This window comes from Anomaloglossus baeobatrachus, chromosome 7, assembly GCF_048569485.1.
Source record: "Anomaloglossus baeobatrachus isolate aAnoBae1 chromosome 7, aAnoBae1.hap1, whole genome shotgun sequence".
NCBI lineage: Eukaryota > Metazoa > Chordata > Amphibia > Anura > Aromobatidae > Anomaloglossus > Anomaloglossus baeobatrachus.
This window is the reverse complement of record NC_134359.1, coordinates 21,725,164-21,748,454: the sequence shown is the minus strand read 5'-3', so window position 1 is coordinate 21,748,454 and position 23,291 is coordinate 21,725,164. Positions and strand designations below refer to the sequence as shown.

General features: G+C 45.6%; 1 protein-coding gene across 1 annotated transcript in view; it reads left to right on the top strand.

Annotated features, from left to right (window-relative positions):
• Nucleotides 1-23,291, top strand: part of TMEM163 (transmembrane protein 163) — a 200,855-nt gene that overhangs the window by 131,882 nt on the left and 45,682 nt on the right. Inside the window, exon 5 of the mRNA XM_075317134.1 lies at nucleotides 17,148-17,244. Within this exon, the coding sequence (XP_075173249.1) occupies nucleotides 17,148-17,244 (97 nt within the window). The remainder of the gene's footprint in view (nucleotides 1-17,147; nucleotides 17,245-23,291) is intronic.

The following is a 23,291-nucleotide window of genomic DNA, read 5'->3' as shown; positions in this document are numbered from 1 at the left end:
GAGCAACGCAGAACAGCAGATCTGGATATACTGGACAGTATCTGGAGCAGCGCAGAACAGCAGATCTGGATATACTGGACGGCACCTGGAGCAGCGCAGAACAGCAGATCTGGATATACTGGACAGCAGCTGGAGCAGCGCAGAACAGCAGATCTGGATATACTGGTCGGCACCTGGAGCAACGCAGAACATCAGATCTAGATATACTGGACGGCACCTGGAGCAGCGCAGAACAGCAGATCTGGATATACTGCACGGGACCTGCAGCAACGTAGAACAGCAGATCTAGATATACTGGACGGTACCTGGAGCAGCGCAGAACAGCAGATCTGGATATACTGGATGGCACCTGGAGCAGCGCAGAACAGCAGATCTGGATATACTGGATGGCACCTGGAGCAGCGCAGAACAGCAGATCTGGATATACTGGACGGCAGCTGGAGCAGCGCAGAACAGCAGATCTGGATATACTGGTCGGCACCTGGAGCAACGCAGAACAGCAGATCTAGATATACTGGACAGCACCTGGAGCAGCGCAGAACACCAGATCTGGATATACTGGACAGCACCTAGAGCAGCGCAGAACAGCAGATCTGGATATACTGGATGGCACCTGGAGCAGTGAAGAACAGCAGATCTGGATATACTGGATGGCACCTGGAGCAGTGCAGAACAGCAGATCTGGATATACTGGACAGTACCTGAAGTAGCGCAGAACAGCAGATCAGGATATACTGGACGGCACCTGGAGCAGCGCAGAACAGCAGATCTGGATATACTGGACAGTACCTGAAGCAGCGCAGAACAGCAGATCTAGATATACTGGATGGCACCTGAAGCAGCGCAGAACAGCAGATCTGGATATACTGGACGGCACCTGGAGCAGCGCAGAACAGCAGATGTGATATACTGGACAGCAACTGGAGCAGCGCAGAACAGCAGATCTGGATATACTGGACAGCAACTGGAGCAACGCAGAACAGCAGATCTGGATATACTGGATGGTACCTGGAGCAGCGCAGAACAGCAGATCTGAATATACTGGATGGCATCTGGAGCAACGCAGAACAGCAGATCTGGATATACTGGACAGTACCTGGAGCAGCGGAGAACAGCAGATCTGAATATACTGGACAGCAACTGGAGCAGCACAGAACAACAGATCTGGATATACTGGACGGCACCTGGAGCAACGCAGAACAGCAGATCTGGATATACTGGACAACATGTAGGACAGTGCAGAACACCAGATCTGGATATACTGGACGGCACCTGGAGCAGCGCAGAACAGCAGATCTGAATATACTGGACAGCACCTGGAGCAGCGCAGAACAGCAGATCTGGATATACTGGACGGCACCTGGAGCAGCGCAGAACAGCAGATCTGGATATACTGAACGGCACCTGGAGCAGCGCAGAACAGCAGATCTGGATATACTGGATGGCACCTGGAGCAGCGCAGAACAGCAGATCTGGATATACTGAACGGCACCTGGAGCAGCGCAGAACAGCAGATCTGGATATACTGAACGGCACCTGGAGCAGCGCAGAACAGCAGATCTGGATATACTGGACGGCACCTGGAGAAGCGCAGAACAGCAGATCTGGATATACTGAACGGCACCTGGAGCAGCGCAGAACAGCAGATCTGGGTATACTGGACGGCACCTGGAGCAGCGCAGAACAGCAGATCTGGATATACTGGACGGCACCTGGAGCAGCGCAGAACAGCAGATCTGGATATACTGGACCGCACCTGGAGCAGCGCAGAACAGCAGATCTGGATATACTGAACGGCACCTGGAGCAGCGCATAACAGCAGATCTGGATATACTGGACGGCACCTGGAGCAGCGCAGAACAGCAGATCTGGATATACTGGATGGTGCCTGGAGCAGCGCAGAACAGCAAATCTGGATATACTGGACGGCACCTGGAGAAGCGCAGAACAGAAGATCTGGATATACTGGACAGTACCTGGAGTTACGAGGAACAGCAGATCTGGGTATGTAAGGAGACGTGGAACTGAAGCAGCAGAGCCAAGGGGCAATGTAGAGATGAGTTAGTCAGGAGACACACTTGGAAAATTGATGCACAGCAGAGCTGCTTTATTCAGCAGACTGATTTGGTACTTGATATAACAGAGCCCAGTGGTATAGCAGAGCTGAAATAGTCAGAAGACACAGCTGGAACTTTAATGTAGCAGAGCCCAGCAACATAGCAGAGCTGGATTAGTGAGAAAGCTCATCTGTCACTTGATGCAGCAAAGCCCAGTGGTACGGCACAGCAGAGTTAGGTGACATACCAGAAAAAGGAAGCTGAGCTAAGCAATTTTAGCAGTGTCATGAATGATAACTACCGGAATACTCAGGTGGCGTACTTCCGCCTTAGCCAGCCTAAAAAGCCCAAAAAGCATGACCTCCAAGGACACAGAAGCAAAGCGAGCTGGCTGCCAGATGAGGAGGATGCAGAACCTAGCGCTGGAGCCGGGACAATTAACATGTCTGCAGTGAGCGCCCTCTAGTGGTTGTGGCCAGAATATTATTATTTGGAGCTCAGTAGCAGAACTGGGCTCCTATCCATATAAACATATATTCTGAAATTAATCCGCAGACACTTTTATACCTTTTTAGATAATATATTAATTGCTTTAAAACATGATGTATCTTTTGACTGCACATCTCCATACAGAGAAGCAGAGAATGCAGGCGTCCAAAGTCTTCATCGCAGTATGGCATAAACATGTAGCATCAGGGACGAGGCTGAATTTGCATATTTTTGGTTTAATTCACTTCCAGCACATCCTACTTCAGGAGGGCGGCTAATGTCTGGAGCGTCGGCTTCATTCCTTATTCCTGCACCTTGTTATGACAGCTCCATAAAGTGAGACAGGTACTTGTGTCACGCGACTCCACAATTAGGCATGCATGGAATAATTTATGACAAATCCCGTCAGATACACCGGCACAGATCTGCGGAGGCACCTTCAGAGTGTGAACGACGGGAGACGCACGGCGCATACATTATCTTACAGGAGAAAGGGCGAAAACTACAGAGGTTTATATGCCTTTGTATGTGCCATTAAATCAAAGTAGAAAGAAGTAGGACCTTAGGCACAGATAGTACTACCTCCCTATTTTTGCCTATAAATTACTTAGGCACAGATAGTACTACCTCCCTATTTTTGCCTATAAATTACTTAGGCACAGATAGTACTACTTCCCTATTTTTGCCTATAAATTACTTAGGCACAGATAGTACTACCTCCCTATTTTTGCCTATAAATTACTTAGGCACAGATAGTACTACCTCCCTATTTTTGCCAATAAATTACGTAGGCACAGATAGTACTACCTCCCTATTTTCGCCTATAAATTACGTAGGCACAGATAGTACTACCTCCCTATTTTCGCCTATAAATTACTTAGGCACAGATAGTACTACCTCCCTATTTTCGCCTATAAATTACTTAGGCACAGATAGTACTACCTCCTCATTTTTGCCTATAAATTACGTAGGCACAGATAGTACTACCTCCCTATTTTCGCCTCTAAATTACGTAGGCACAGATAGTACTACCTCCCTATTTTCGCCTCTAAATTATGTAGGCACAGATAGTACTACCCCCCTATTTTTTGCCTATAAATTACATAGGCACAGATAGTACTACCTCCCTGTTTTCGCCTCTAAATTAGGTAGGTACAGATAGTACTACCTCTCTGTTTTTGCCAATAAATTAGGTATGCACAGATAGTACTACCTCCCTGTTTTTGCCTATAAATTACTTAGGCACAGATAGTACTACCTCCCTATTTTCGCCTCTAAATTAGGTAGGTGCAGATAGTACTACCTCTCTGTTTTTGCCTATAAATTAGGTATGCACAGATTGTACTACCTCCCTATTTTCGCCTCTAAATTAGGTAGGTACAGATAGTACTACCTCCATATTTTTGCCTATAAATTACGTAGGCACAGATAGTACTACCTCTCTGTTTTGCCTATAAATTAGGTAGGCACAGATGGTAGTACCTCCCTGTTTTTGCCTATAAATTAGGTAGGCACAGATAGTACTACCTCCCTATTTTTGCCTATAAATTAGGTAGGCACAGATAGTACTACTTTCCTGTTTTTACCTATAAATTAGCTAGGCAAAGATAGTACTTCCTCTTTATTTTTGCCTATAAATTAGGTAGGCACAGATAGTACTACCTTCCTGGTTTTGCTTCTAAATTAGGTAGGCACAGATAGTACTACCTCCCTCTTTTTGCCTATAAATAGTACTACCTTCCTGTTTTTGCCTATAAATTAGGTAGGCACAGATAGTACCACCTCCCTCTTTTTGCCTGTAAATAGTACTACCTCCCTCTTTTTGCCTATAAATTAGTTAGACACAGATAGTACTACTTCCCTGTTTTTACCTATCAATTATGTAGGCACAGATAATACTACCTCTTTGTTCCTGGCTGTAATTGATCTGGACCCAGATAGTACTGCCTCCTCGTATCTACCTGTTATTGATGTTGGTACATATAGTTATTCCTCCCTGCCTTTGCCTGTAAATAATGTAGGCACATTTTTCTTTAACTAGTTAAGGAGAAGGTAGTACTCTATTCTTGTTTTCTCTGTAAATGACAAAGATAGTATCACCACCCTGTCTCTGCCTGTTATTATTGACCTATAGATAGTGCTTCATTCCTGTTTCTTTCTATTGATGTAGAGTTATAAAAAAATCTGGAGGAAAGGGGTTAATCCTCACTTCCGTGGAAGAAATGGCAAAAGATGGAGTATTCCTGGATTGTGATGTCAACGCGTTTCAGAGTATAGGCACTCTTTCTTCAAGACAATTTATAGCAGATTGTAATTGTCCTGAGCAAGGAGTGGTTATACTCCGAAACGCGTTGACATTAAATCACAATCCAGGAATACTCCATCTTTTCCATTTCTTCCATGGCAGCACAGATTAACCCCTTTTCTTCTAGATTTTTGTAACTCTTCATCGTTGGGGCTCCTGCAGCCGTTTCATTCGTGTTCAGTGGTAGGTGAGCACATTTCATGCTGTTATACCATTTTTCCACCCGGATAAGACCCTATTGCACTATTTGTCTTCCCAGTTCTATTTGTTGTTGTTGATGTAGGCACAGATAGTACTGCTTCCCTGCCTTTGACTGTAAATTTTGTAGGCCCTTGCAGTACCACCTCCCTGTCTTTTTCTGGAACTACTATGTGCAGATAATACTCTACTCTTGTTTTTCCCTGTAAAACGTTGTAGTCACAAATAGAAGTACCTCACCATCTTTGTCTGTAAACTATGTAGGCACAGATAGTACTGCTTCCCTTTTTTTTTCATAAGTACTGTAGGTACAGTTAATACTCTAGTTTTGTTTTTCCCCTGTAATTGAGGTAGCCATAAATACAAGTACCTCAACATCTTTGCCTGTAAATTATGTAGACACAGATAGTACTGCCTTCCTGGTTTTTTTTAGAACTTCTCTAGGTACGGATAATACTCTAGTCTTGTTTTTCCCCTGTAAACAATGTACTCACAAATACAATTAACTCACCATCTTCACCTGTAAATTATGTAGGCACAGATAGTACTGCCTCCCTGTCTTTTTCTATAACTACTGTAGGTAAAGATAATACTCTAGTGTTGTTTTTTCCCCTGTAAACCATGTAATCACAAATAGTAGTTCCTCCCAATCTTTGCCTGTACATTATGCAGGCATAGCTAGTACTGCCTCCCTGTCTTTTTTTTTTTTTTTAGAACTACTCTAAGTACAGATAATACTCCAGGCTTTTTTCCCTGTAAACGATGCAGTCAAACACAAGTACCTCACAATCTTTGCCTGTAAATTATTTAAGCACAGATAGTAGTGCCTTCCTGTCTTTTTCTATAACTACTGTAGGTACAGATAATACTCTAGCCTTGTTTATCCCTGTAAACAATGCAGCCACAAATAGAAGTCACCATCTTTGCCTGTAAAATATGTAGGCCCTGCTATTGATAGTACTCTATTCTTGTTTTTGTTTTTCTCCATAATTGATGTAACACAGATATTACTATGTCCATGTCTCTTGGTTGTTTCTAGTAATGCAGCTCAGTCTCGATTCATGTCACTGGAGCTGCAGTAACAGAAACAACCTATGGACAGAGGTGGCGCTGTTTTTGGAAGAAAGCAGTAATGTTATTTTCTAATCCGGTTGCGCGCCTATAATACTCATTAGTCATTGGAAATGTGAAATCGGACTTTAAAGTGACGCGTGAGATACAGGAAGCCTTTAATGTGTCACACTTTTTAAGTTTTTCTTTAGATTATTCTCATTTTCATACTGAATTAAAATGCGTTGTCCCCTCTGGGCAGAACACAATTACTGTAAAATCAATGCGGATTGCAAGCAGCACCAATAACTGCAATGGAAATTGCAGGATTAACAAAATCCATAACAATTCATGAATAATTCATGGCAAATTTCATTTCCATGCAGTGTGTGACCCCCCCCCCCCCCCCATATGCAGTGTGTGATGTATGGATGGAATAATCATACTAGCAGGAGTTATTATTTACCATAATTTATGTAGCTCGACATGTCCCTCCGCACTAGGGATGAGATATAGACTTTCATATTGGTCCCTGCAGCCCGCACAGCGCCTGATCTAGTTTCCTTATTATAAGCACGCAAAGTACAGATCAAGTTCAGTAATATATTAGCACCGGGTCTCAAGAAGTGAAACAGGGTCTGTGTATTTCCTATAAACAGCGCCAGTCCAGGGGCCGTTACTTTGCCTTTCTTCTTCCTCTTCTCACTTTCGTTCTCTCTTGTCCTCCTTCCCTCTCTCCGTTGTCCTCTTCCTGTTTCCTCCTTGCTTCCCTTTTTCTCTTCCCTTCCTTTTGGCTTTGGTAATTCACTTCCATTCTTCTTCCCTCCTTGCCTTGTATGCCCCTTCTTTTTTTCCTGCATACTGATTTAACTTTATCAGAGGTTACTACTTTTTCCTCTTTCTGTCTTGTTCTCCCTCCCACTCTCCGTTGTACTTCTTCCTGTTTCCTCCTTCCTTCCCTTTTACTCCTCCCTTTCTCCATTGTCCTCTTCCTGTTTCCTCCTTCCTTCCCTTTTACTCCTCCGTTTCTCCATTGTCTTCTTCCTGTTTCCTCCTTCCTTCCCTTTTACTCCTCCATTTCTCCATTGTCCTCTTCCTGTTTTCTCCTTCCTTCCCTTTTACTCCTCCCTCTCTCCATTGTCCTCTTCCTGTTTCCTCCTTCCTTCCCTTTTACTCCTCCCTCTCTCCATTGTCCTCTTCCTGTTTCCTCCTTTCTTCCCTTTTACTCCTCCCTCTCTCCATTGTCCTCTTCCTGTTTCCTCTTTCCTTCTCTCTTTTTCTTCCTTCCCTCTCTCTGTTGTACTCTTCCTGTTTCCTCATTCAATCCCTCTTTCTCCACCCTCTCTCCATTGTCCGCTTCCTGTTTCCTTCTTCCTTCCCTTTTTCTCCTCCCTCAATCTTTCTGTTGTCCTCTTTCTGTTTCCTCCCTCCGTCCTTCCTTCCCTTTTTCTCCTCCCTCCCTCTCTCCTTTCTCTTCTTCCTGTTTCCTCCTTCCTTCCCTTTTTCTCTTCCCTCCTTCTCTCTTTGGTACTCTTCGTGTTTCCTCCTTCCTTCCCTTTTTCTCCTCTCCCTGTGGTCCTCTTCCTGTTTCCTCCTTTCTTCCCTCTTACTTCTCCCTCCCTCTCTCCGCTGTCCTCTTCCTGTTTCCTCCTTCCATCTCTCTTTTTCCTCCCTCTCTCTGTTGTCCTCTTCCTGTTTCTTTTTTCCTTTCCTGTTTCTCCTGTTTCTGCTCCCTCTCTCCGTTGTCCTCTTCCTGTTTCCTCCTGCCTTCTCTCTTTCTCCTTCCTCCCTCTCTCTGTTGTCCTCTTCCTGTTTCCTCCTTCCATCTCTCTTTTTCCTCCCTCTCTCTGTTGTCCTCTTCCTGTTTCCTCCTTACTTCCCTCTTTCTCCTCCCTCCCTCTCTCTGTTGTCCTCTTCCTGTTTCCTCCTGCCTTCTCTCTTTCTCCTCCCTCCCTCTCTCTGTTGTCCTCTTCCTGTTTCCTCCTTCCTTCCCTCTTTCTCCTCCCTCCCTCTCTGTGTTGTCCTCTTCCTATTTCCTTCTTCCTCCCCTTTTTCTCCTCCCTCCATCTTTCTGTTGTCTTCTTCCTGTTTACTCCTTCTTTTTTTTTCTCCTCCTTTTTTCTCCCTGGTAATTCATTTCCATTCTTCTTCCCTCCTTGCTTCATATTTCCCTTCTTTTCTCCAGTATACTGATATGACTTTACCAGAAGTTACTATGTTTCCTCTTTCTCCCTGGTCATTTATTTGCCATCTCAGTAATGCCTTTCAGCGTCCCCCAGTCATGTGCCCCCACAATTAGTGGTGTTTGCCTCTTGCTCCCCTTTTGTGTTTCCGTTCACTGGATGCCCCTCCACATCGAGACTGCTGGAAAGTATGTTCACTTTATTGTCCACCACTTTTCCTTCTTCCTTTTTCTTCTTTCTCTTTCATTCCTTTCGCTGAGATCTAAGGGGGACATTTTCTCCTTAGAGCCTTATTCCTTTGACTAGTATCTTTTTCCTTCTCCTTCGATTTCTTCCATTTTTCTTTACTTCCTATTTTGTTTTCCAACATATGTAGCTTTAAACAAAATTTAACTTTCCTTCCTTTTTGTTTTCTTTCCCCTCACTTGATCCTTCTTCTTAACCTTTTATTCCCTCCATTCTGTTTTCCTCTCTTCATCCCTTACCTTCAAATCTCTTTCTACCTACATTTTCTTTCTTCTGTACCTTTTATCTTCTCCCAATCTGTTTTCCTTTCTTCCTCCATTCCTACTGTCGCGGGCGGAGCAGGGGACGCTGCGCTCTCCCACTGCTCGGGTCCGGCCGCTGCTGCTGCTCGGTGGTGGCTCGAGCGGTGGGCCGGATCCTGGGGACTCGAGCGGCGCTCCTCGCCCGTAAGTGAAAAGGGTGGGGATTGATTGTGGGGATTTGATTATTGTCCGTGACGCCACCCACGGTTGTGGTGATATTGGTGACACCACCGCTGCTCTGGACGGGGAGCCCGGGAGCGGTGACAGGGAGCAGCTTTGTTGTTAGTTCTCCCCTCCGTGGGTAGGGGGTTGGTTGTCCCGGGGCCCGGTGATGGGGTAGGGATGGATGACAGGCGGGTAACAGGGGCTGGTGAGGTGCAGGGTCGCGGGGGCAGCGCTGTGCCGCACGACACGGTGGTACTCACTCAGCCAATGATGAGGACACAGTTCTCGGTAAAACACACGGCTGGATGGACGGGTCCCACAGACGGCTGCGGTGTTGTTTCTCCCGGCAGGTTGATGGTGACTGCCTTTCCCTGCACCTATGTACTGTAAACAGTTCCAATGGGTTCCCACCGGTAACCCGCTCCCCATCTTGGATATGGGCTGGAGGAGCCCCTTTTGCCCGCAGGCTCTGGCCCTGGGAACTTTAGCCTTGGCGGTGACTGTGTTTCCCTCTCTCGGTTGGACTGTTGCCTTCTGTCGGGTCTTGGCTGCTGGGAAACCCAGGAGGTTCCCTTCGCTAACGAATTTGGCAAATTCACGGCGACTCCTAGCCTTGCCGGGGTCCGTAAGCCCCTGCCAGATGGTGCTGGCTTCTCTTGACGTACCGGTCCGGTACCGCCGGGCCACCACCCGTCTTTACGGTAAGCTCTGATAGGCCACTCCTGCAGACGGTCACCACCGTCTGCCAACCTTGCTGATCCGTCCGGGCCACACACCCGGACCAACTTTAGTCTGCTCAGCTGCCACTTTCCTTCCTTCCACTTCCACTTCCCTAGCTGAACTCTCTAGTTTTCCCGCCTCCAGGACTGTGAACTCCTCGGTGGGCTGGGCCAACCACCTGGCCCACCCCCTGGTGTGAACATCAGCCCCTGGAGGAAGGCAACAAGGGTTTTAGTATGACTTCGGTGTGCCTGACCGGGAGTGTGGGGTGTGTTGGTGTTGTTCTCTGTGGCCCCTGGCTTGTCCAGGGCGCCACATTCCCCCTTAGTAAAATGCAGACCGTCCGCGGGCTGCCCGTCCATCACCGGTTTTATTTTTAAGATAACGGTGAAACAAGGGTTACAAGTATACTAACATCTTTCCACATCGGGAGGTACTCTTACTTAACATTACTAATGGTTACCTCTTCCGCTCTCTCCCACCCAAGCAACCTGGCCCTGATGCTGTCCCTAAACAAATGGGCAGCACCCCTTGACCCCAGTCCAGCACAAGTTACCCGAGCGGGTTCTTTCCTTTTCAGGGGACCCACGTCCATGGGGAACCCCTGAAACCCCAGAGGATGGCCACCGGTTCCGGTGGTGGCTGGGCCCCAGCCTGCTCCACTGCGGGCCCATCGTCCAATCTGCCTCTCCGGAGACGGTCACGGTAAAAGCCATAAAACATATTTTATTTACATGCCACAAGTTTGTGGTTGCCCTGTTAGTTCTCGGGCCTGTTCGTAATAGTTTCTACGCATTTGGTAAGGGGTCCCAACGGGGACCAGTTGCCGGCAACGACCGGTGCAAATCAAGCTGACAGGTAACTGATCAGGTAACTCTTCTCGGTTGATTATTCTTTTTCATTCCTTTTCAAACGGTACTTTTTAACACTGGTGGTCCCAACGGGGGACAACTTGCAGCTGGGCTCTGCTGACCTTACTCCGACTCTTCGGTGACGGCTGGGGGAGGGGACGCGGTGGACACCCGGGCCTCCAGGCTGCCCCTCAGCTTGGCATCCAGCGCAAACCACCCCCTCTCCCCACAGTGCCGGGTGTACTGTACCAGGTCGCCCGGCATCAGGTTACGGCCTGGGTGCTCCTCCGGCAGGTGGGCATTAACATCCCGCCGGGCTATAAAGACTTCGGCCTCCAGGCCCGGTTCATAGATGAAACCATAGCCCCGGCGGACATCAAACCGCCTCACCTGCCCTTCATACTGGGGGCCCCGGACACGGAAGGTCGCTTGACGGAGGCTCTCTTTCTCCCGGATCGTACGGGCCACCAACTCCGCATTCTTCCTCTCTCTCTCGGCAATTTCTGGGCCCAGTGGTGTCGGTTCCCTGTCCCAATATGGAGCTGCTGCAAGCTCCGGCGCACGGGTCGGGCCCCGCGAGACCTTTTGGACACTACCCACCACTGGTGATCTGGGTGGAAGGTCCCGCGGTGACTTGGCCTGGGGTGCTGCCTTGCAGCGGCAACCCGGCGCAACCTCAGCCGAGGTGTGGGGGATGGGCACAGGGGTCCTCTTTCGCCGGGCCTCCTGCACGGAGCGGCCTGTCGGCTCTGGCTCAGGAAGTTTCTCGGGGGATGCCTCCGGCTCAGGCTTCTGCACCTTCCAGGGTAGCACTTCCGGTCGGTCACGGGCTCCGGTTACAGGTCGATCCGCCTGGGCCGTCTGCCAACCTTGCTGATCCATCCGGGCCACACACCCGGACCAACTTTAGTCTGCTCAGCTGCCACTTTCCTTCCTTCCACTTCCCTAGCTGAACTCTCTAGTTTTCCCGCCTCCAGGACTGTGAATTCCTCGGTGGGCGGCGCCAACCGCCTAGCCCACCCCCTGGTGTGAACATCAGCCCCTAGAGGAAGGCAACAAGGGTTTTAGTATGACTTCGGTGTGCCTGACCGGGAGTGTGGGATGTGTTGGTGTTGTTCTCTGTGGCCCCTGGCTTGTCCAGGGCGCCACACTACCAACTTACTTTCTATCCGACTTCCCTTTCTGTCTCCTTTGACTTAACTTTCTTTTGACCCTTTGTTCCCCTCCCTTGTTTCTCTCCTTTCTGATTTTCCTTCTGCCTCCCAACTTTCTTCTCCTTTATCCCAATCCTTCTTCCCTCAATCTTTCCCCTTTCAACATTCTATTTTCCTTTTCTTCTTCTCTTCCTACCTCCTTCCCTTTACCCATTTTCTTTTTTCGACTCTCTTCCCTTTCTACCTCGTTCCCTTTTCTTCTTCCCACTCTCTTTCCTCTCTCCTTTCCTTTATCTTGTTTAGCTTTCTTCCTCTCTTCCTTACCCTAACTACCACCTTCTATTTACCCCTGTCCTTCTTCCACCCGTTTTTTTCCTCTCTTCCCTTCCTCCATTCTGTTTTCCTTTTTTCCTTCCTTCATTCTTGTCATTTACCCCTTCTGTCCTCCCTCAATCTTTCACCTTCCTCTGATTCCAACTTTCTGTTTTGTCTTACTCTTTCTTTCCTACCTCCTTATTTATTACTTTCTTTGGCCTCCTCTTCCCGCTCTCCAGCCATCCCTTTCTCTTCCATTCCCTTCATTCTGATTTCCTTTCTGATCTTTTACCCCTTCCCCAACTTTCTTCTCCTTTACCCTATTTCTTCTTGCCTCAACCTTTACCCTCCCAACATTCTATTTTCCTTTTTCTTCCCTTCCTACTTCCTTCTCTTTACCCATTTTTTTCTTCCCACACTCTTCCCTTCCTAGCTCATTCCCTTCACCCATTTTTTTCTTCCCACTCTTTTTCCTCTTTCCTTTCCTTTATTCTGTTAAGCTTTCTTCCTCCTTTCCTTACCCTAACTACCAACTTTTATTTACCCCTGTCCTTCTTCTACCTTTTTTTCCCCCTCTATCCTTCCTCCATTCTGTTTTCCTTTTTTTCATTCCAAAATCTTGACATTTACCCCCTTCTGTCCTCCCTCAATCTTTCCCCTTCCTTTCATTCCAACTTTCTGTTCTGCTTTACTCTTTCCTTTCCTACCTCTTCCTTTATTACCTTCTTTGGCCCCTTCTTCTCTTTCTCCATCCCTCCCTTTCTCCCTCATTCCCTTCATTCTGTTTTCCTTTCTTCTTCTTCCCTACCTTTTACACCTTCCTTATTCTTTCCCTTCCTTTTGCTTTCTTTCCCTCCTTGGTCTTGTTTCTTTTGTTTTTTTTAATCAGAACTAGATATTTTTACTATACGTGAATAAGATGTGCTCCCCAGTGGCACAGACATAGCGTGAAGACGCCCTGGCACGAATATTATAAAGGTGGCCATTGTGGATTTTGGAACCTCCATTTTTGTATAGGAGGGTCTGAAGTGTCCTTCGCTCCCGCTCCCGATCATAAATTATCGCCTTATTCACTTGCTAAGCGCATTTCTTAAATGTTTGGAATTAATGGTATAAATGACCCGGAGTCTGCAGCTGATTAATTAGACGTCACTAGCAATTAATATCTTTCGATTTCTAATTCTAGAACACGTGTAAATAGAGGCGCGGGGAGCGGGAGGGAGAGGAATCAGAATCCTAGAAGGTGTAAATACATTTCTTTGGACATCACGGATCTGCATTGCAGTTGGGAGAGAAGGACGTGACGCACATCTGCCATCCCCAGTGCGTTCCCGAGTCTCCGGGTGTCACATTTCTCCGATATAATTCATAGTAAGCGTTGGAATAAAATACCGATGCAGCCAAATTCTGCACTGTAAAGTCCAAAGTGGGTGCCTGGTGCATTGTGCACATCGCGGGAATGGCTGACGTCAGCCACTTCATAGAAAAGAACAACGAATATTCCGCTTCTCAGCTGCACTTTAATATTGCTCGGATCAGCTCTAAAAAGATGATGCCTGTCAGAAGGAGACAATTACGTTACTTATTACCCGTCTCCAAAATAATCAAAAAGAGCCGTTGGTGCAAACAAATCCTAAACATGCAAATGCGAAACACGTTGTTTTTTTTTACTTTGCTTTTATTGGATTTTTCTTATTGCCTATTACAAGCAATTCCCAACGAAATCATCAGCATTGACAGAATGTGGCCGGGTGCCCAGCAGAGGAGATACAGAGAAGCAAAGTCTTCATATCCACCGCTGACATGGCACAAGACGTGTCCCACACTCCTTCAGCAGAGATCTAATAAATAATTGATAAAGGATAAAACTCTTTAGTCTATTTCAGGCCCCAAATTTACTGTTGTATAATTTCATAACATAATGACATTTCTCCTTCTGACTTGTTAATGATCTAATTATGGCATGCAGCCACCACTAGGGGGAGCTCCCTGTATACAGAGATACATGATAAGATCCTGTCTGCAGCCACCACTAGGGGGAGCTCCCTGTATACAGAGATACATGATAAGATCCTGTCTGCAGCCACCACTAGGGGGAGCTCCCTGTATACAGAGATACATGATAATATTTTGCCTGCAGCCACCACTAGGGGGAGCTCCCTGTATACAGAGATACATTATAAGATCCCCTCTGCAGCCACCACTAGGGGGAGCTCCCTTTATACAGAAATAGATAAGATGCTGTCTGCAGCCACCACTAGGGGAAGCTCCCTGTATACAGAGATACATGATAAGATCCTGTCTGCAGCCACCACTAGGGGGAGCTCCCTGTATACAGAGATACATGATAAGATTCTGCCTGCAGCCACCACTAGGGGTAGCTTCCTGTATACTACATGATAAAATCCTGTCTGCAGCTACCACTAGGGGGAGCTCCCTGTATACAGAGATACATGATAAGATCCTGTCTGCAGCCACCACTAGGGGGAGCTCCCTGTATACAGAGATACATGATAAGATCCTGTCTGCAGCCACCACTAGGGGGAGCTCCCTGTATACAGAGATACATGATAAGATCCTGTCTGCAGCCACCACTAGGGGGAGCGCCCTGTATACAGAGATACATGATAAGATTCTGTCTGCAGCCACCCCTAGGGGGAGCTCCTTGTATACAGAAATACATAAGATTTTGTCTGCAGCCACTATTAGGGGGAGCTCCCTGTATATAGAGATACATGATAAGATTCTGTCTGCAGTCACCGCTAGGGAGAGCTCTCTGTATACAGAGATACATGATGAGATTCTGTCTGCAGCCACCACTAGGGGGAGCTCCCTGTATACAGAGATACATAAGCTTCTGTCTGCAGCCACCACTAGAGGGAGCTCCCTGTATACAGCTGGCGTTTAATTCAATGGCGGCTGTATAAACTGACTGCAGATCGCTCCCTCTAGTGGCTGCTGCAGATAGGACAGAGAGGGTCTGGGTTGCACATTTTCATACCATTTTGTACATAAATCCTAATAAATGATAGCATGTTTTTATACTGACATGTAACATATATCTTATTATGATGTATTGTACATGCCATGGCTGCCACAAGGGAGGCTCGGTTTCTGAAACACATCTCCATGGAAACACAGTATAAGAGTTAGGAACGTGAGCGCCACGGACACGATACATCTAGAAATACGAAAGACAAACTAGAAGATGATAGAAATGTTCGTATGTTCGGGGGCGATGACCTTGTGGATGTCGACAGCGTCTTGGAATAGGTCATATTTCTTTAAAAATGTCAAATCAATTAAGGTCTAGAAGCATAAAAGGTAGAGCGAAGCGATGTCCACCCAACATGGAGGCGTAGATGTAGGAGACCAAGATTAAAGCAACACAGAAGGGAAAACTGGTATATCTAGATATCTAGCTGCGCAACCAGCTCTGTCCTCGCCTATTGTACCATCACCCATTCCCTGTAGACTGTGAGCCCTCGCGGGCAGGGTCCTCTCTCCTCCTATACCAGTCTGTCTTGTACTGTTAATGATTGTTGTACGTATACCCTCTTTCACTTGTAAAGCGCCATGGAATAAATGGCGCTATAATAATAAATAATAATAATAATAATAATAATATATCTAATGTTGGATATGAGAAGGAGGAGCATGACACAGGGGGCGGAGCATGGCACAGAGGGCAGAGCATGGCACAGAGGGCAGAGCATGGCACAGAGGGCAGAGCATGACATAAGGGAAGGAGTATGATACAGAGAAGGAATAGGACATAAGGGGAAACTCCTAAATACAGACCCATTACTGGATCCCCCTAATGCAGACCTCCGGCAAGGTTCCAAACTTGAACCCTTTTAATACCGATCACAGATTAATAGGAATCTGTCAGCAGATTTTTGCTACTTCATCTGAGAGCAGCATGTTGTAGGCAATGAGATTCTTAAACTAACCATGTTTAACTTAGATCACTGTGTGCAGCCATTCTGACTTTATCTAAGAATTCAGTTTAGCAGAGCTGGGAGCTGTCCTCGCCCACAACAGGCTCTCAATGTTGATTGTGCATTGACTGCAAGGTGTCAATCACAACAGTGGAGTGTCTGACTTGACTGCACTAGCCAAGAGTCACATCGGTGTTAATCACACAGCAATAAACCTTTTAGTTTAGATAAACAATATTTGGCACACATATAAGAGAAGCACAGTTGTATTTTCTTTTTTAACTCTAGCAGCATGCTGTCCTCAGCTTACATTGCAAAATTCAGGTGACTGATTCCCTTTAAGGCTAGTGTCACACTTGCGAGGGCCTCGTGTGTATCTCGCGCGAGTCTCGCGTTGCATCACCCGACACGGACTCACTCTCCTCACAGGAGCGGGTCGGTTGCATAGAGATGCATGCAACCGACCCGCTCCTGTGAGGAGAGTGTGAGTCCGTGCCGGGTGATGCAACGCGAGACTCGCGCGAGATACACACGAGGCCCTCGCAAGTGTGACACCGGCCTAATACAGATCCAAGACCAGCACCACCTCCCAGATCACTCTTGTACCAATATCCAGACCAACCCTCCTTTATCAGGGCCAAATCCTTATAACAGACTCCTTTAATAAAGATACCAGACCTTCTTATTTGAGGTCCAAGACTAGACCCCTTTAAATACTCCAAATCAAACCATATAGACCCCAGACTAGAACTTCCCAAATTCACGCCCCTTTTTACTGACACCCTCACTAGACCTTTTTTGTACAGATCCATCCCTTTAATCCAGGGCTTTCTTTGTCCCAACTTCTGGACTTGACTGCTGTCCCCGAGTTCTCCGTCTTTCTTGGGGTCTTCTGGATAGTTGGCGAGTATGTCACGTACTTAGAGAACGTGACAGTAATTTAGCTCCGCCTTGTTGTCAATTATAATCTGAGCTCCCACAATGTATTGCACTCTAGTAATAGGAAACCAGTAGAATTTTCCTGAATGGAGAAGAGCATAGAATGTAACCCTGGCCCAGCACAAGAGAAGGGATTATAGAAAGTTACTGTATAAATTGTGGAGTATCCCTTTAAGAGAAGCTCCTGGTGTAATTACAATGTGACGACTGTGTGTTACATTCAATTCCACAGAGCCTGCGTCATCCTGGGTGCAATATTCCTGCTGTCAGCTCTCTGCATCGTGGTAAAAGCCATCCATGACCTCTCCATCCACGTAATCCCAGAAGTTGTAAGTATCTGCCATGATTCTGTCACTGCTTGTCTTTCTGTATACTGTGATGTCAATCAAAAGATTTTTTTTCCCCATAAAGCCAAAAAGACAGATTTAAATGCTTCCGTCGTTTCAGCAAACTTTGCATATATTATTGGTGCGCCCAAATATAGAAAAAAACTTTGTAATAGACAGTATCTTATACCAATTTCTACTCCTCTTCCACATTCTGAACTTATCAATTACTCTGAAAACACCGCTAAAATCCGTCATACTCAAGACAAGATACACTGGAAAATCACTGAGCAATCATAAAAAGTGAGAGGCACAGAACACACACAAACCAGTGCTGTTGCTTTCTAGTAAGTGTGTTGGCTCACCCTCAAGTCTGGATTCACGGCTACACTGCGCAGTACAACTGTGTAATGTCCTCCATGCTGCTGCTTTCAAGTGTTTATCTCACCTCATTGCTGGATTCACATCTACACTGCTCAGTACTGCTGTATAATGTTCTCCATGCTGCTGCTTTCAAGTGTTTATCTCACATCATTGCTGGATTCACATCTACACTGCTCAGTACTGCTGTATAATGTTCTCCAAGTTGCATTTAAATAAATGTTTATCTCACCCCAGTGTTGGAATCACAGCTATTCTGATCTGTACTGCTGTATAATGTACTCCATGTTGCTGCTTTCATGTGAGTGTTTATCTCACCCTTGTGCTGGTTTCACAGCTACACTGCTCAGTACTGCTGTATTATCTTTTATTTATGCTTTTGAACAAGTGATTATTTCACCCTTGTGCTGAATTCACAGGTACACTGCTTAATAGTGCTGTATAATTTATTTCATGCTGCTGCTTTCAGTTGAGAGTTTATCTCCCCGCCATGATATATTAACAGCTACACTGCTCAGTACTGCTGTATAACGTCCTCCATGTTGCTGCTTTCATGTATCTCACCCTGGTGCTGGATTCACAACTACACTGCTGAGTACTGCTGTATTATCTTTTTTTTTATGCTTTAGCGCAAGTGATTATTTCACCCTTGTGCTGAATTCACAGGTAGACTGCTTAATAGTGCTGTATAATGTATTTCATGCTGCTTTTAAGTGAGTGTTTATTTCACCTCCATGCTATATTCACAGCTACACTGCTCAGTGTTGCTGTATAATGTACTCCATGTTGCTGCTTTCATGTAAGTGTTTATCTCACCTTGGTGCTGGATTCACAGGTACACTGCTTAGTAGTACTGTATAATGTCTTTCATGCTGCTTTCAAGTGAATGTTTATCTCACATCCCTGTTAGATTCACAGCTACACTGCTCAGTACTGCTTTAGGCCTCTTTCACACGTCCGTGAAAATCACGCACGTTTTTCATGGACGTGTCAAAGGTGCGTATTGCCCTCGGTGTGCCGTGTGTATTGCACACGTGTGTTCTCCGTGTGTTATCCGTGATAACACACGGAGAACGGGTACTTTCTACTCTCCTGTCCCTGGCCTTGCTCTCTGTGGTGCTGATCTTCGGTCTCCGGTCCTGCCCACTCCCCGCTGCTGCTGCTTCCGGCCGCAATGAAGTGAATATGCAATGAGTATAATGAGTGGCGGTCGGCAGCAAGTGACAGCAGCTGCAGAGTTAGCAGCGCTGGAGAAGGTGAGTAAAGGTTTTTTTTATTCTCACAGACACATGTCTTTTCTCCGGTGCATGTCACACGGAACACATCCGTGTGGTGCCTTTGCATTACGTGTGACACATTTGCGTTCCGTGTGACACCCGTGATGCCGGAGAAAAAACTGACATGTTGCCGTGAGAAACACACGGACACACATAAGTATGGAACGGACACACGTTCCGTGCGAAAATACTTACTTACGTGTGTCCAAAACCATAGGAATACCTAGGTCTACGTGTGTACGTGTCTCTGGCAGTTTTCTCACATACCGAACACGTACCGGAGGCACGTACGTGTGAAAGAAGCCTTATAAAGTTTTTCATTCTGCTGCTTTCTAGTGTTTGTCTCACCTCCGTGCTGGATTCACAGCTACACTGCTCAGTACTGCTTTATAAAGTTTTTCATTCTGCTGCTTTCTAGTGTTTGTCTCACCTCCGTGCTGGATTCACAGCTACACTGCTCAATACTGCTTCATAAAGTTTTTCATTCTGCTGCTTTCTAGTGTTTGTCTCACCTCCGTGCTGGATTCACAGCTACACTGCTCAGTACTGCTGTGTAATGTCCTACATGCACCTGCTGCTTCTAAGCATATCCTGTATAGACACACAAGAGCCAGAATTCGGAGACATCATATCAGCTAGTATCAATCCACTTGCTCAGAGACAACTGAAAATTAAAAGTAGAGAATACAGAGGGGAAAACTGGTGAAAAATTCAAGATACCAGTCATTTAATGGCAAGATCGTCCTGTACACACAGGACAGAGTACTCTGAGCAATAACCTAAAATTACAGGTACGCATTAAAAATTCTAAAATTACATTTAGAGATGATGCCTCGCTCAGAGGTGAGCACATCCATCTCATTGAAGAACTTTTCAGCCAGCCTCTTCCCAGCATAAAGTGGCTGATAACAGAGAGCAGTGTGTTGTATTTCACTACACAGCTGACAGAGAAAGTAGGAAGGATCCCTTTAAGGTGAGAGCTTGGCTTCTTGCCATCATCTCAACATGAACTTATGTGATTTCATCATCCGACGCCCTCACAACCGCTGCGTCCTCCGCTCCGTCACTGTCATCTGAATGTGCCGCGATGATTACATTACGGCTAATTGGTAAAATGAGGGCGATATGAAGAGAACATGAAAGAAGATGCGGAATATGTATTTATTATGTCAGTTTTTGATAATGAGGCTAATTACATTTCCGAGCCTCGGCATCTCCAAATTCTAATTAGAGATTTAATATAAAACAGAAATAAAAGCGGAAGGAAACAAATGTTCCTCCGCGATCAGTGCAGATCCGTATAAATGTCCTCATCTACCAACGTGCCCAAGAGGGCCGGCAGCAGCTTGATGATCAGCGAGAGGCCCAGTATAATAGACTGTTAGAAGCTGCATTGTCCTCGAAGTTACTCCGTACAAATAGAAAGTTTATTTTGCTTTGGGGGCCCTAAATAATCACCTCCAAGACCAAGACCCCCAAATTTAAGTTATTTTTCATTAGCGCAGGATCTTACCTGCCCTTTACATTTCTTGGCCTTGACCTAGGGGAGGTAAATGTGATAGAGTTGAGGCCGCAACAACAACAGTATGCTGAGTAATGCAGCATATAAGTATAGTCTATATGGTAGTAGTGCAGTATACATAGCAGGAGAAATAAGTATTGAACACGTCACCAATTTTCTAAATAATAATATTTCTAAATATGATATTGACAGGAATTTCTCACCAGATGTCGGTAACAACCCATCCAACCCACACAGGCAAAGAAATCAAACCATAGATGTCCATTCATTTTATTATGTGTAATAATGAGAAATAACACAGGGGAAAAGTATTGAACACCTTATTGAAATTTAACACATCATACAAAAGCCTTTTCCTGATGCATCCTGTATGGAGACACTAGTCGCCTGCATTGCTCAGGTGGATTTTGGCCCATTCTTCCGCACACACTCCTCACATCCTGTATGGAGACACTAGTCGCCTGCATTGCTCAGGTGGATTTTGTCCCATTCTTCCACACACACTCCTCACATCCTGTATGGAGACACTAGTCGCCTGCATTGCTCAGGTGGATTTTGGGCCATTCTTCCGCACACACTCCTCACATCCTGTATGGAGACACTAGTCGCCTGCATTGCTCAGGTGGATTTTGTCCCATTCTTACGCACACACTCCTCACATCCTGTATGGAGACACTAGTCGCCTGCATTGCTCAGGTGGATTTTGGCCCATTCTTCCGCACACACTCCTCACATCCTGTATGGAGACACTAGTCGCCTGCATTGCTCAGGTGGGATTTTGGCCCCTTCTTCCGCACACACTCCTCACATCCTGCAGGTCCCGGCTCCTTCTATGACTCTGAGCTTTAGTTCCTTCCATACATTTTGATTGGATTCAGCTGCGGTGATCGGCTCGGCCATTCTAGCAGATTTATTTTCTTTGCCTGAAACCAATTGAGAGTTTCCTTGGCTGTGTGTTTGGGATCATTGTCTTGTTGAAATATCCATCCTCGTCTTATCTTCATCATCCAGGTAGATGGTAGCAGATTTTTATCAGAAATGTCTTGGTACATTTATACATTCATCCTTCCTTCAACTATATGCACCATGATGCTCCCACCTCCAAACTTCACTGTTGGTGTTTTTGGGGTGATTTGCCTTTTGGCCTCCAGACATAGTGTGTATTATGGCATCCAAAGAGTTCAACTTTGGTCTCATCTGACCAGACTATATTCTCCCAGTGTTTCACAGACTTGGCTAAATGTTGTTGAGCAAAATGTAAACACACTTGAACCTGCTTTCTATTCAGCAATGGAGTCTTGCTTGGTGAGCGTGCATACAGGAGCGTGCATATAGGCCATGGAGGGGGAGTGCATTACTTATTATTTTCTTTGAAATAGTTGAACCTGCTGATTTCAGATCTTTCTCTAGCTCTCCACATGTGTCCTTGGCTCTTGGACAACTCTTCTGGTAATTCTTTTCATTCCTCTGTCTCAAATCTTGAGGGCAGCACCTGCTCTTGGCCGGTTTGTGGTGAAATTATGTTCTTTCCACTTCCAGATTATGGCCCCAACAGTCACTGGACCCTTCGGGAATTTAGAAATTCTTCTGTAACCAATACCAGCAGTATGATTTATAACAATAAGGTTGTGAAGGTCTTGAGACAGCTCACTGGTTTTATGCATCATGAGATGTTTCTTGTGTGGCACTTTGATAATAAGACACCTTTTTATAGGCCGTCAGTTGAACCAGCTGATATTGTTTGTCACTAAGTGGCAGGATTGCTTTCTAATTACTGATAGATTTCAGCTGGTGTCATGACTTTTTATGGAATTTCTTTTGTTGAACCTATAGAGACCTATATCTTCACACATACGGATCAGCATGGCTTTCTCGTGGTTCTTATAAGCAGCTGCCATCTTAGCAGTCACTTGTCAAATAAAAGATAAAACAAAAAAAACAGAGAGGTGAGGGGTGTAACTGATACACTTACAATAATGTCCCAGGTATGTTAATCACTAAGTCGGATCCTCAAAACTCTGCACAGAATCCTCACAGGGACCTTGCCAGTTTTTAGTAACAGGAATGATTGCTCAAACCAGATCACTAATGCTGTATAATTCCTCTGGTTGCCACCAATTTGTTACAAACAGGACACTGCCGCCCCCAATCATCAGGACAATTACGCAATTAACCAATAATTAATGGACGAGGCCGCGGGAACTCACAGTGAGGGTATAGAATATATATAGTCAATTCTATAGCATGTAATATTTATATACCTTGGTACAGACACTGATAACTGCCCAATAACAAAAGAAACTACTAGCTGCTACCACCAATTGTTTTATGGGCAGCTTGGACACTTGTAACAGGTAATGTAGGGCTTCGAGAAGGCGATTCATAGAGCAAGAGGAACAAATCCATTAAATTTTATATATTCAATCCAAAATGTAGACAATATTTATAAAAGTACACAGAAGATGTTACAAAGGGAACAAAACAATACAGTGTATACAATTATATAAATTAAAAGGCATAAACAAAATAAAATTACTAAACCTGATGTCACTGCAATGGCTTTAGAGTTTAGAGAAGGAATGTACTCCTTAGGAAAAACTTACAGAGCCCACTGCAAGCTATATGTTCCAAGGACCGACAAAGGACCAAACCTAAATTATGCCCAATCCCATATACCTCCCCTTGATGAGCTCCTGTGGGGGCTGTTTGTGGGATTTGTTCGGCCCTTCAGAATTTTATGAGATCCCCAACTTACTGGATATCTTTGCCCCTGGAGGTCTCAGGCAGAAGATGTTGTGGTCATGTTTCTTATCACAATTTTATTTTCCTATAGAGATAGGTAAAATATGGTGGCTCAGTGGTTAGCAGTG